Below are 14,073 nucleotides of genomic sequence, written 5' to 3'. Positions count from 1 at the left end.
AATAATTTATATATAGAAAGAGAAATATATTAAATAATTATATATAAATATGTACAACTTAATGTATAATAAAAATTTATAAAACTAAAATATTATTTTTTATAATATCTATTTAAATTTAAATATGTTATATATATGTAAATACATATGGCATATATGTACTAATAAATTCCTTATACAATTTTTGCAATTTAAAAAATTTTAGTTCTTTCGCTGCAGTTTTGGAATAATTATTAATATTTAGTTAGTACGGAATTTAGAAATTTACGAGTACCAAATGAATAAAAGTTTGTTTGTGTTACTGATCGCTATGCTTGTTTTTATCCTTCCAAGTTAGATCAACCTGTTAGGAAACTGGTAATGGTTGGTGTCAATTAATATCTGTTCAAGATTAGTGTGCCAAATTGTAATCAGAGTTTCTGCCAAAGATGTACTGATCAGAAATATATTTATATGATTGATTGTGAATGAACTTGTCAAATATATCATAAACTGCCAAAACAATTTGTTACAGTGCCATCTCGTGATAGCAGAGTGAATACAAGTTGGGTTCGATTACAACCTACACTAAGAGGGGTATGAAGTTTGGTACAGAGCTGATGATGATCATGAGATGAGAGGACCTCCCTTGAGGTATTCAGTCAAGGCCAGCGCAACGAGGCCAATCATGGCAAAACGCCCATTCAACATCTCTGCCCCAGAAGACATTATTTCCTGTGATTTGCTCTCTTTGGACACTCCCTTGAACATGGGTATCACAGAAGCAAGCGTGAAGAGAACCGCGCTTCCAATAAACAGTGGAACTCCTCCGCTGGCCAGTTGGGCGGCGAGGTCTTTCCCGCTCGCTATCTCCACCCCGACAGCTGAGACGAATCCGAGCATGGCGAGTCTCCCATTTATGGTTTCTGGGGCTGGCCCACTGAAAGCAAACACGTCCTTAAAGTTTGTGCTCACCTGCATTATTATTTATGTCAATTCAGTACAGTGCAGTGCAGTGCAGTGCATGTTAATGTAAAAATTGGCGCTTGCATAATCGCTTACCGTCTCAGGAGGGGTAGAAGGTGATCGCCTTGACTCCGGCTGTGGATCCACATGACCCAAATTAAGTTATATATAGAATAACATAAAACCTTATAGAATAACATAAAACCTTATAGAATAACATAAAACCTTCTATTCGTGGATACGGAAACAGCGACAGAATTACTAACCCCCCCTGCCATGCATTTTACTCGAAGCTGCCTGCTGGTTGTTGACCTTTCCGCTGGCCTCCGTTGCAGGAGCGATGCTCCATTCATCGCCATTACTGATGCATTTACAGCGGCCATGATCGCAATATAATAATGAACACTATGTATGAGAACGAATCTAATTTATATGGACTTTGAGAAGAATAACTAAAGAAGAATAGCCACTATTGATCTGTTATGAGACTCCAGGGCTGGTTATTGTGTTATATATAAGGATGTGGAGGCCATACGGAAAAATCTACCGTCATTCATTGAACGGTAAACGCTTAGCCAAGTCGAGGTTTCTCTTCCTCGGACTATGTTTCCACGTGGTTGGATAAAAATTGAGACGTAGATCCTCGAACAACCGGCGCACCGCACTTGAAATAGTAGAGGGCATCACCATCACCATAGATTATTCAACCTGTAGTAAGTCTCAACTTCGTGCTAGAATTTAGGAGTTCGTGTAAATCACGTTTTGAACCATTTCTATCCTCGTCTATCCTTTTTTTTATATTTTATAAAGGGTTATTGTAACAGGTGGGAGTAGGTTTTGAATGTCCATAGGGAGTGGGCATTTTAATTAGTTAATAAAGGTTTAAAAAACATAAGGATTTTCCATAATTAGATTAATTAGTTAGTTTAAAGAATTTTACTTATGGTTTATAAATGCAAATAAATGCAGTTTATTATCCAAATAAATGTAGTTTATTATCCAACTTTTCCCACATTTGAATATTTTTTTAAAATTTTACAAAGTTTATGTAATAATAAGTTTATACATGAGCATTATAAATCTTATTTCTTTCTCACTTATTTTGTTGTGTATTATGGAGAAGGGTACGATGGAGGAATTGCCCTAATGGGTGATGTATGTAGGTTTATTTGGCTTGGAATTAAGATGAAAATTGCAGTATTTACCTTCTTCTAGATGCAAGCTCCTTGTCCAATAGCAATGGACGCAAGTGTGCAATTATTTGGCTAGAGTTGGACTATGTCTATGTTATCCATCTTTGTAGTAATTTTCTAAATAAAGATATTTGATAATTTTAAATAATATTTTCCTCTCTAAAATGCAATAAAATATTCCTGAGGTTAGATCTTGATTTATTCCAAAATTTTTTATTATTATCTTAAATCTAGATCTATCATAATATTTTGTTATAAATAATATCGTTTTCTCCTCATTCTTCACCATGACTATTCTCATCGTCCTAGTTATCGCCTTGTGAGATTTGAGCTCCCATCTTTAGTTCAGGTCATCACCGTTTCTTCTTACCCATTACATACACTTTGAGAGACAATGAGTTAAATCGATAGCTGAAGCATAGGGTACAAAGGACTCATCCGAAAGAGGGGGATCTCTAGATCCAAGTCTATACATTCTCTTCACATGTATAAACATTTATTTTTCAATAATAGAATCAAAGTTCTGCTATTTCCATTGGATTCTCAATATATCATTTTATGGTACATGTTCATTTATATTTGGATATTATTTGTTGTAGGGTTTTGATATTTTATTTTTCAGATCTAAAGAGAAATGAAAACCATTCATTTTTGTTGTTAGGGTTATATGTCACGATTAACATAAGTGAAGGATTTTGGTGCAACTTCCAAGAAACTTCATACTAACAAATGACAACTCGAGTAGCTTAAAAATCTAGAACCCTAGTGAATGTTGTTTCGACATTTTTTAGCAATTTTCAGGATTTTTTCTTTCTCTCAATTTTCACTTCTTTTTTTGGAGTTTTACTCTTTGATTGAAGAATATTTGTTCTGTTGGGTTTCCTTGTCTTTTTTGTAGGTCACATGTACCATTCGTGCAAGAGATGACACTGTTTGCAATAAATTTACGAAGAAATTCCTTTGGGGATGGAGCACATTTTTTTTGACAAAATATTGCACCCCATATAGACGTTTTGAGCCTTTTTATGCTTGAGGACACATTAAACATGTCAAAACTTGTGCCCCCTATTTGTACAATTTTTTTTCATAATTTTGGCAACAGTTATGCACATGTGTCAAGAAGGGTTTCTTCTTGTTCCCTTTCACCCCTAGGCCTAGAGTCTCTTAGTATGTTTTCTCATTTCGAGGAAGGGAAAATCCCCTTAGGGTTTAGAGTACACCTCTACCATTTTGGAGACAATTTGTTCAGTTGAGGAATCTAGTGCGCAGAACATTTAGTCATTGTTTTCCAGCATTGTTGCCATCATTTTGTAGTCATTTTTAGGTAATTTTTAGAATGATTTGTTTCCTTTTGAGACATGTGTTGAATTTATTCTTTAGGATTGCCACGAGCATCCTTCTTTTCACAATTTGATTTATGTTATTTTCCAATACTTTCCCTTATGTTTTTTCTTGGATTTTTTTGCATCATTTTAGCAGATCTAGCCTTAGATCCTAGCCCCTTATGCATTAAATCTTTTGGTATTTTCGTTTCTTTGGGTTTCTTTTATTGTCCTCATTTGTTCTTGTTGTTTCATAGATTTTTGCGTGGGGAATTGCGTGCTTCCGTTTGTTGTTATTTTACTATTCATTTTTACTATTATTTATAGTTTATGCACTTTATTTCTCAGTAGCATTGCCATCATAGAACATGATTTAATAAATACATCCACATACACATTATTCACACACTCACACCCTAATAAAACTAGCGCTTGGTTACAACCACTAAGGAAAGACTTGAAACAGTCCACACTAATTATAACTTAACTCACATAGATTAAGCCCAATTGGGCAATAGGGAAAAACAATCTTGTAATTAGATTTAGGGTCACTGGGATAGGATTCCACAAACCCCCATCGATCACTTACATTGAGAAATAGTAATTTGTCCTTGTAGGGAGCTTGAAAAGATCCACAATCTCGAGGTCAAAACCAGAGCGTGCCAAAAAACTGATTTAGAAGGGGTTAGGCTTAGGTCTCAGGGTGTGAAAATCTCCACAATGCTCCCCAACTAGTTGGTCTAGGGCTCTGCATTGCTGACTGACTACCAAGAAGAAAAAAATTATGTTGGAAATGTATTGAGTATTGAGGGGGGATGAATCAGTAGTGATGGCCTTTATATCAATTTTAAAATTGTTACCACAATATCAAATAACCATGCCCATTCACAATATTTCCTTAACTAAATATGAAAGAAACAATAAACACAAACATAATAACCATGAGAAACATCAACACAAGCATGCACACATAAGAACACAAGTATTTATGTTCAAAACCCTTTCGAAAGAACACCACCCTACTTTTGTTGCACTGCTCAATTATTTTATTAATCTTTTGAACAAATTGTACATGGATTAGCTTACACTCATAAGCTAGAAGAATCAGCTTGCTTCAAATTATGATGGCATCCATCAGACCGGAAAATTGTTTCCTCTCATGGATATATCGAAATATATCTGCTCGAAGCTCCCACGACCAACGATCCTCTCCCAACTACCATTGGACTATCCAACTCCAACTGGATGGAGAAATATCTTCCTTTTTCTGAATATGCCAAATCAATGTCTACTCTTAAGCCTCCACGCCTTCACTTCCTCCATGCAAACCACATTTCATAAATGTTTTATAATGGGTTCTCAATCAGCTCAACATGAGAAACCCACAAACACCATCATCCTATACATGAAAAAAAAAAAAAAAAAAAAAAAATCCCTTAAGAGGGTTATTTCTTATCTTCTAGTCACAACAATCTCTACTCTCTAACACACCACAAGCTGCCAATTATAGGCCACAATCAAAACATAAAATATAAATCTTCTTCTAAACTCTATCTCTAATTTCTGCACACAATACATTGATAAAAAAATGCCAAACAATGTGAGTTGTTGCTGCAATATATACTCATTCTCGAGACCCTCAGAATGGAATACTCTAACGTTCTCAAGAAAACCAACCAATTAGTACCTTCCTCTATTTATCACTTTCCTATGTTGAGTAACTTTGTAAATTGTACATGTTATGGATCACTTAAACATTTTTGCACACGCTTAAGATTTGGTTAAGATAGGATTTTTTACTAAATCAACCACTAACACCACTATCCATTTGATATTTTCAACTTTGATCAACTTCTAGCAGACCCGCAAAATTTTCCTACCATATGCTAAAAAATTCTGATCAAGAACATCCGACAACGCCAAAATTAGCTTAACAGCGTGAGGAATGTAGAGAAAAGCTCCTGAAAAAACTATGTCACACTTGAAACACAGGTTAAATTCGAATAGATCTCCCCAGTCTCTCCCATAGGACTGCCTACCAATGACTGTAGCTTTTCAATCATCCCGTGACTCATCATCCATGCAACTGGGGTAGAGGATGAAGGGAAACATCTTTCCTCAACTCCTAAATTTCTCAAACTTCTTCCAAAGCTTCGCAAGCCTCTACATGACCTTCAGAAGTCACTTCCACCTCTACAACACTTCATCAAATCACTTCCACATCACTATAACCATCGTAAGTCAAACAAGGTTGACTTGGATGCCAACCAACAACAATACTAGCACCCTGGCCATCAAAATTCTCCACAAACACTCTACCTTCAATATGCATCCTGTTGGGTTATTGGGTCCTGACACAGGTTGGGAGTTTAATTAGACAAACAAATCCATGTACTACTGGCCCTTTCAGCAACAGTCCGTGCAGCGCAGACTAAGGTCTCACCCAAAGCAGTATGGGGGGATGTTGGAACCAGGTTTCCGCACCCTTGAGATGTCTGAGGGGTTTGATTTAGTCAAACTTTGAATACATTCACGCATGTTACTTCGCGTAATTCCTAGACCTATATGGCCTTCGCAACCTATTATCTTTCCCTTCGCGTAGCCCTAACCAGGGACTGTGGGTCTTTCACACTGCTGGAGCAGTGATCTGCACTGTTTCCCCATGTCACGCCATGGATCTTACTTATCTCCTTATAACAATTAGTTATCTTCACTTAAATAGATACCTTATATTACATTCACTTACTCAGCATATTCATATAAGTTCGCAGAGTAAATAACCAGTAAACATGCAATTCATACCCAATATACTTTAATGCATAAAACAGGAAAATATAAACAGAAATATGGTAAAACTTCGCTTTATTAATGTTTCAAATGGTTATAGACTCAACCTACCCTACGCACTTAGCTACAGGGGTCCGCGCACTCAACTGCATACTACTAGGCCTATGCGCACTCAGCTACAGAGCCTTCTTCTACTCTATGACCCAAACACACAGATCTACACTTCAGATACTTTTCTATCCTTATACTCCATTGTCATCAATCCATTTATACAATCCCATGGTCTGCCGACCATGGGTAGTTCTCTCAATCTGACACTACATTTACAAAAGTAATGGTGGACATCTCTATTACAAGATCGCGCCCCACACTCGCAATTCGCTAAGTCTTTACAATGGTGTTTAAGCCCTAAATCTTGCCATGTGGGGGATTCCACGCGCAACAGGCCTCCAGAACAAACATCATGACTCACCCTCGAGTCACTCTATCGATGCGGAGATCTTTTCGCAGAGACCTCCCAACTCTGCTCAAATTGCTGCAAGGTCGACAGTGCACTGAGCGGTTGCTTGTTGAATCTCATGTACTCATTGTTCCAAGACCGCGTTGTCGGAACTACTCCCTTGCATCTGTTCCTATGTCCCCGATAGTTGAGATGAATCCGAGCACGACGAGTCTCCCATTTATGGTTTCTAGGGCTGGCCCACTGTAAGCAAACACATCCTTAAAGTTTGTGCTCACCTGCATTATTATTTATGTCAATTCAATTTAGTTCAGTGCAGTGCATGTTAATGTAAAAATTGGCGCTTGCATAAACGGTAAACGCTTAGCCAAGTCGAGGTTTCTCTTCCTCGGACTATGTTTCCACGTGGTTGGATAAACATTGAGACGTAGATCCTTGAACAACCGGCGCACCGCACTTGTATAAATTGGAACTTTTCCAACTAATGAAATAATAGATTTTTAGATTTTTAATAATGAAATAGTAGAGGGCATCACCCTCACCGTAGATTATTCAACTTGTAGTAAGTCTCAACTTCGTGCTAGAATTTAGGAGTTCGTGTAAATCACATTTTCAACCATTTCTATCCTCGTCTATCCTTTTTTTTTATAAAGGGTTATTGTAATAGGTGGGAGTAGGTTTTGAATGTCCATAGGGAGTGGGCATTTTAATTAGTTAATAAAGGTTTAAAAGACATAAGGATTTTCCATAATTAGATTAATTAGTTAGTTTAAAGAATTTTACTTATGGTTTATAAATGCAAATAAATGCAGTTTACTATCCAGCTTTTCCCACATTTGAATATATTTTTTTAAATTTTACAAAGTTTATGTAATAATAAGTTTATACATGAGCATTATAAATCTTATTCCTTTCTCACTTATTTTGTTGTGTATTATGGAGAAGGGTACGATGGAGGAATTGGCCCAATGGGTGATGTATGTAGGTTTATTTGGCTTGGAATTAAGATGAAAATTGCAGTATTTACCTTCTTCTAGATGCAAGCTCCTTGTCCAATAGCAATGGATGCAAGTGTGCAATTATTTGGCTAGAGTTGGACTATGTCTATGTTATCCATCTTTGTAGTAATTTTCTAAACAAAGATATTTGATAATTTTAAATAATATTTCCCTCTCTAAAATGCAATAAAATATTCCTAACGGTTAGATCTTGATTTATTCCAACATTTTTTATTATTATCTTAAATCTAGATCTATCATAATATTTTGTTATAAATAGTATGGTTTTCTCCTCATTCTTCACCATGACGATTCTCATCGTCCTGATTATTGCCTTGTGAGATTTGAGCTCCCATCTTTAGTTCAGGCCATCACTGTTTCTTCTTACCCATTACATACACTTTGAGAGACAATGAGTTGAATCAATAGTTGAAGCATAGGGTACAAAGGACCCATCCCAAAGAGGGGGATCTCTAGATCTAAGTCTATACATTCTCTTCACATGTATAAACATTTATTTTTCAATAACAGAATCAAAGTTCTGCTATTTCCATTGGATTCTAAATATATCATTTTATGGTACATGTTCATTTATATTTGTATATTATTTGTTGTAGGGTTTTGATATTTTATTTTTCAGATCTAAAGAGAAATGAAAACCATTCATTTTTTTTGTTAGGGTTATATGTCACGATTAACATAAGTGAAGGATTTTGGTGCAACTTGATGAGCCCCAATTTTTGGTACAATTTGGGCTCATTTGGCCTACTTGCTCTACTCAAACCATTCATTTTTTATTGCTCATGCATTCATTTCTTGGTTTATTCATGTTGTTTGTAGGAAGAAGGGTAGGCATTCTATCTACGTGACTAATGCATGATGCTTTCAGGTTTTTGGCATTAAAAGGGAGAAAAGATCACGAAAAAGGAGACAAGGAGACAATGAGGTGGCACTGCTGGTTTTTAGGAGAGGATGTCCACGGTCTTGGGGACCTTCCTCGTGATTCCCACCATAGCTCCGAGCTCCAATCCATCTCCCCACCGAGCTCAGAAGCAGCCAACTGTTCTACAGGAACAGCAGTTATAACTGTTCTACAGGAACAGCAGTTATGACTGTCCTACAGGATCAGCAGTTTAAACTTCAGTGGGACAGCCGAGCTCCTAAAATTAAGGACACCTGTTGGATGATCATTTGGCATAAATACTGAGGCCGTAGCCTTGGATAGAAGCTTTTTGAACTTTTGATATTTCTCTTGTAATTTGGAAGTACGAGCTACAGCTCGGTTTTTGTTCCTTTTGTAAGCCAATTTTGGCATGTCATCAGACTTTCGTTTATGAATAAAGGCAGGCAGATTTTGATCTCATTCTGAGTTTCTAAGGGAGCTATAGCTCTCAGGTTAGGGCCCAACCTGAGAGCAATAGATCTCCTCGGTGTTGTAATGTGTTTGCATTTCGTTCCAGCACTTTGAGTTTTTACTTTCACATGCAATTCGAATTTACAGTTTGTTAATTTAGTCTTTTTCATGAGCTTAGCTAGGGTTAATTTATGGTGAATTTGTTTCAGTTACTTAGATTCGATAGGAGGATAGTTATAAATTATTGGAGCTCCAGCAAAAGGTTGTTAAGGCTCACTGCCATCTCTCTTAGGGATTGGGGTGCAGTCCATAACCAACCACCAAAAAGAAACGCAGTTCTTCTCACTTCCATGCAAGCTACAACATAGATATTTTCGTTGAAGATCCATCCATACACTGTTGACATTGAACCTTACTTCTACATTTCACTTCCATGCACGAGTTTCCTTTTTTGGTTTTCCATTGCTGTTCATAGGTTTCATAGCACAGTTATCATAGGTTAATGAATTTCTCATTTTTGGGTGCATAAGTCATTTGTTTCATTTACGCTGCTCCTCATCATTCCACCTTCTTCTTCTTCTTCTTGATCTCTCCTCAATCCACCTACTCAGCCTCTGTCCAACTCATTTACCCTCCAACTCATCCATTATTCACTTAGCTCCATTTACTTCAACTTTCGTTGATCCCATCCTTCCAACCATCAAACCACTGCATGCACTCGTCCTTCCATCTGATTTCTCTGCTCCTGAGCCATCACCAGCTCCATCTCCATCTCACCTATCCTCCCACACCACTCCAACACTTCAACATCTCCCAAAACTTCCACGGCCAAACATCCTGTAGAATTGCACAGACTTCTTGTAGAAACCCCTGAGTTTCTTGTAGGATCCCCTGCAGACTTCCTGTAGAAACCTGCAAACTCGGTTGCTGAGCATCCGAACGTGGTAGGCTTCTGTGGACTGATGCTGGAGACCCTCTGGGACCTCCCTTAGCCACCCTGACCTTGCCCATGCTTTCCTTCCATTCCAACCGCTCCTGCACAACCAAACCCTAATCAAAAGCATCATCACAATAAATCCAACCACTTAATGAAAAAATACAAAAACATGTCTTTTCAGATGCAAGTAGCTTAGATGCATGTATTTCAGTTCACTGCAAGTAATGGCATTATTGGTAGTTGTTTCATTCACAGTTTTGCATAGTTAGGGTCTAGCTAGTTAAATTAGGGTTTACTAGGGTTTTCATGCTTTATTGGTTTTCAGTTACTTTCTGCAATTAGACTAGTCTCCTTTGAGTTAGCTTTCGTCCATCATTCATAAAGCTTCTTCTGTGAGCCTATAGAAGTTGGCTTGAGCCCTAGCGGACTTGTGCCAGCTGACCAAGTGACAGCTGCGACAAGAGCTAGTACTTGTGCATACAGCACCGTCGCTTCCAAGTTTGTACGAACTACCGGGTTGATAAAATTAGAGACAGGAAGCTCCAGGAGTTGTAGCATTATTGCTACAATACTGGAGCCCACCACAACTTCCAAGAAACTTCATACTAACAAATGGCAACTCGAGTAGCTTAAAAATTTAGAACCCTAGTGACTATTGTTTCGATTTTTTTTTTAGAAATTTTCAGGATTTTTTCTTTCTCTCAATTTTCACTTCTTTTTTTGGATTTTTACTCTTTGATTGAAGAATATTTGTTCTGTAGAAATTTGAATAATATAACACTTATTCACAGAGATTATCTTGATTATACACTATTTGTGCAATGCATGCATAATACATAACCTCCTCTACCATTGATCATCAATTTGCGGAATTAAAAAAAACAATCGCATGCGCACATTGAAACATCAATCACACATATCAACACAGTATGTAATGGGGAAAGCATACAGCTGAAAGCCCCCAACTATCTGTATATTATAATGATAGAGAACATGTAACAATACATAGTACAATACTCCTCACAAGTACTTAGTACTATCTCCACATGCTACACACAAACTAGCTTAGATATGAACAAGTTACGGGTTGAAATCTCCTCCACTATTTTGCCTGCCTCTACAGCGCAATCCAAGTTGAGAATAGATCATATCCAAGTTTGAATTCCATTGGCTTGCACTGTTCATAACGTGGTTTAGTTTCTTTGTTTCTTCAACAATTGTTTTGTCTAATTCCATCTCAATTTTGGACTTATCAAGGTTTGTTCTCAGAGCTAATCTTTGCTTCTAAACTATGGCAGCTATGTCCCAATCAACGATTAATCCATTCAAAACCTCTTCTTCCCTTTTTGCATCATCAAGCTTGAGTTTTAGAGACAAAATTTCTTGTTTATATATTTTTATAATCATTTTCTCCCGTTTCTTGGTCAATTATTGTTTCGAGAAGTTACTCTCATCTTCTAGCTTCTTACAATTATTTTTCTTTTCTTCTAATTGTTGTGCCAGATTGTCTTCACTCTTAATAGCTTCCTCAAACTTTTTACTTTGGTAAACAAACTCTTCAAACCTTCTTCATCTCACAACAACTTCTCTTTTATTTTCTTTTTCTTCCTTCAGGTCATCTTTAATTCATCAAGGGCGTTGATGAGCTCCCCTTCAAGATCTACTACACTTTCATCTTCTTCTTCCTCGAGGTTTTCTTATATTTAGATTTAGATTCTAATGCCATAAGTAAGAATTCATCAACCTCATCTTTTGGAGACTCTTGCCTATTTCTTTCTAATGCAAAACTATCCTCTTTGGAGTAGAGACCATTTTTTCTTGAAAGGATTCTTCTTATGATATTCTTGAGCTTTATCTCTGGGCTTCTGATCCTTTTCCTCTCTTGTCTTATCTCAATAAGGAAACTTGGAGGAAAATTTCCCAAACCTTCCACATTCAAAGAATTGGAAGGGCAGATTTCCCTTATACTTTCCTAAACCATGTTTTAGCTTTCTAGCAAACTAAGCCAACTCTTGATCAAATTCATAGTTGGAACATTCTTGGTGATATTTGTGTTCCTTATTCTCCATTGAGGGTTTAATTTCTACCTCCTTTTGCTCAAACTTCTCTTTTTCTATTCTCATCTCATAGGAAGTGAGAGTTCCATGTAGCGCCTTCATTAAAAGAGACTTTAAGTTTGATATCTCTTATGTAGATGAGATCTTAGAATTGAATCTCATAGGAAGAGATATCAATACATTCTAGAAAACTACTTCATTCATGAGTTCTTCTCCAAATCCTCTAATCATATTTTCTACCTCATTAATCTAAGAAAATATTCTGCTATATTTTCTTCTTTATTCATTCTTAAGCTCTCAAACCTCATTCTAATCGCTTGAAGTTTGGCTTGCTTAACTTTCTCATCTCCTTTATAACTATTCTAGAGCTTGTAGCATACTTCCTTAGTTGACTTACATTGAATTAATTTTACAAGGTCATATTGATTAAAGCCAAAGAGAATTGCACTCTTTCCCTTTTCATTGTTCCCATAAACATTTTTATCATTTTCATTTGTAGGAGGGGTTTCTCGGACAATATAATCAACTAATACAAAACTCCAAACATCTACACCTAGGGACATGCAATAGGGTTCCATACTGACTTTCCAAAATACATAATTTGTACCATCAAGTACTGGTATCTTACTTGAATAAGCATCCTGACTTTCTGGTTTAGCCATGATGCCCTATCAATTTACCTTGTAGTGGTAAAGTTATTCCTAAAGGAACCTGTATTTGATACCAATTTTTGGGATCATGATTTATGTTACACTAGAACTCACAGGTGTTAGTAAACATACATATTTCTAGAGCTAATAGATCCTCAAGTGATGGTTAATGACATGTCATGAAACACACAGGCAGCATTGCCAAGTACAGTAAGGGGAACTATAATTTTGCCATGATTGTTCACAATTATTTTGCAGTATCATTTATTTCCTAAAAATCCCCTCAAAATCGAAGTGTTTTAGGATGGGGATAATCATGGATATTCAAACCTAGGAGCCCAAAAGGCACCTTTGGAATGCTTCATAAAAGATTGGTCATCTCGAAAGAGTTTCAATGAATTATCAGCATTCTCTATGTGTAGTTCCAATGCTTTATTGTAGACCATAATATCGTCAAAGAAGACTAGCAAAACTTGCATAGAAAGGCTTTGAATTTTTTTTCGTGAGGCTCTATAAGGTTGACGAAGTTTAATAAATATTGAAAGTAAACACAAAAAACTCATATTGACCTTCATATGTTTATTATTGAAAAACTTCTCTCCATGCTTTTCATCTAGAAGATCATTAATAATTAGGACACTTGCACTAGGTTTCTTCCTTCTTTAATATCAAGACTACTACTCATGAGTAAGGGCTTGTAGTAGGTTGTATGACCTCCACCTTCAATAGTTCTTGAGTGATATTTTTTCTTATATCAATTTGTGCAAACGGGTGTTAACAAGAACGTACATTTTGTGGTTGAATTCCAAGGATCAAGGGAATGTTATGTTAGTGCTTTCTTTAAGAATGGATAAACTTAGTCTTTGGTGTTTGAAAGACTTGATGATTTTTTTGAAGGAACAATTGAAAATTTAAGAGTATTTCTTATGTCAAATTATGGATTATCCATAACTTATATGGAATTAAATTGGCAAATAATTCTAGAGTGGCCTTTATTTAATAAATTTTCCATACTATGGGAATGACTATTTCAAGGGACCTTACCAAAATCCATTGAAGAGTGTATACATGTCCCCCTTTAGAGAAATCTATATAGATTTCTTTCAAATACATTATGAGTGATCCCAATGTGCATAGACACTCTACCCCCAATATTATATCATAGCCACCCATATCGATGGAGAATAAATGGGATTTGAGTTGATAGTCTCCGATATAGAGTTTGACATTTTCACATTTTCCCCCATAGTTCATTATACCTCAATTGGGGATCATGATTTAAAATTTGTGTCCTAGGCATTAAAAACAATGGGTTTATTCTACCACTCTCTTATGAATGAAAATATGAGTACCAACATTATGAATGAGGA

The 14,073-nt window shown here is 36.3% G+C and overlaps 1 protein-coding gene across 1 annotated transcript; it reads right to left on the bottom strand.

Moving 5' to 3' along the window:
* Nucleotides 1–427: 427 nt before the first annotated feature.
* LOC149171543 (early light-induced protein 1, chloroplastic-like) lies at nucleotides 428–1,413 on the bottom strand. Its single transcript, XM_089427493.1, has 3 exons — nucleotides 1,212–1,413; nucleotides 1,042–1,080; nucleotides 428–954 (listed from the first exon to the last, which is right to left on the bottom strand). The coding sequence occupies exons 1-3, from the start codon at nucleotides 1,326–1,328 to the stop codon at nucleotides 607–609; spliced, it is 504 nt and encodes a 167-aa protein (XP_089283619.1). The 5' UTR covers nucleotides 1,329–1,413; the 3' UTR covers nucleotides 428–606.
* Nucleotides 1,414–14,073: the final 12,660 nt, after the last annotated feature.

Source organism: Pinus tabuliformis, chromosome 4_2, assembly GCF_031772625.1.
Source record: "Pinus tabuliformis cultivar Carrire ecotype Pingquan chromosome 4_2, CPIR1, whole genome shotgun sequence".
Classification (NCBI taxonomy): Eukaryota; Viridiplantae; Streptophyta; class Pinopsida; order Pinales; family Pinaceae; genus Pinus; species Pinus tabuliformis.
The sequence above is the reverse complement of the archived record's forward strand: the minus strand, read 5'-3'. Positions and strand labels throughout refer to the sequence as shown.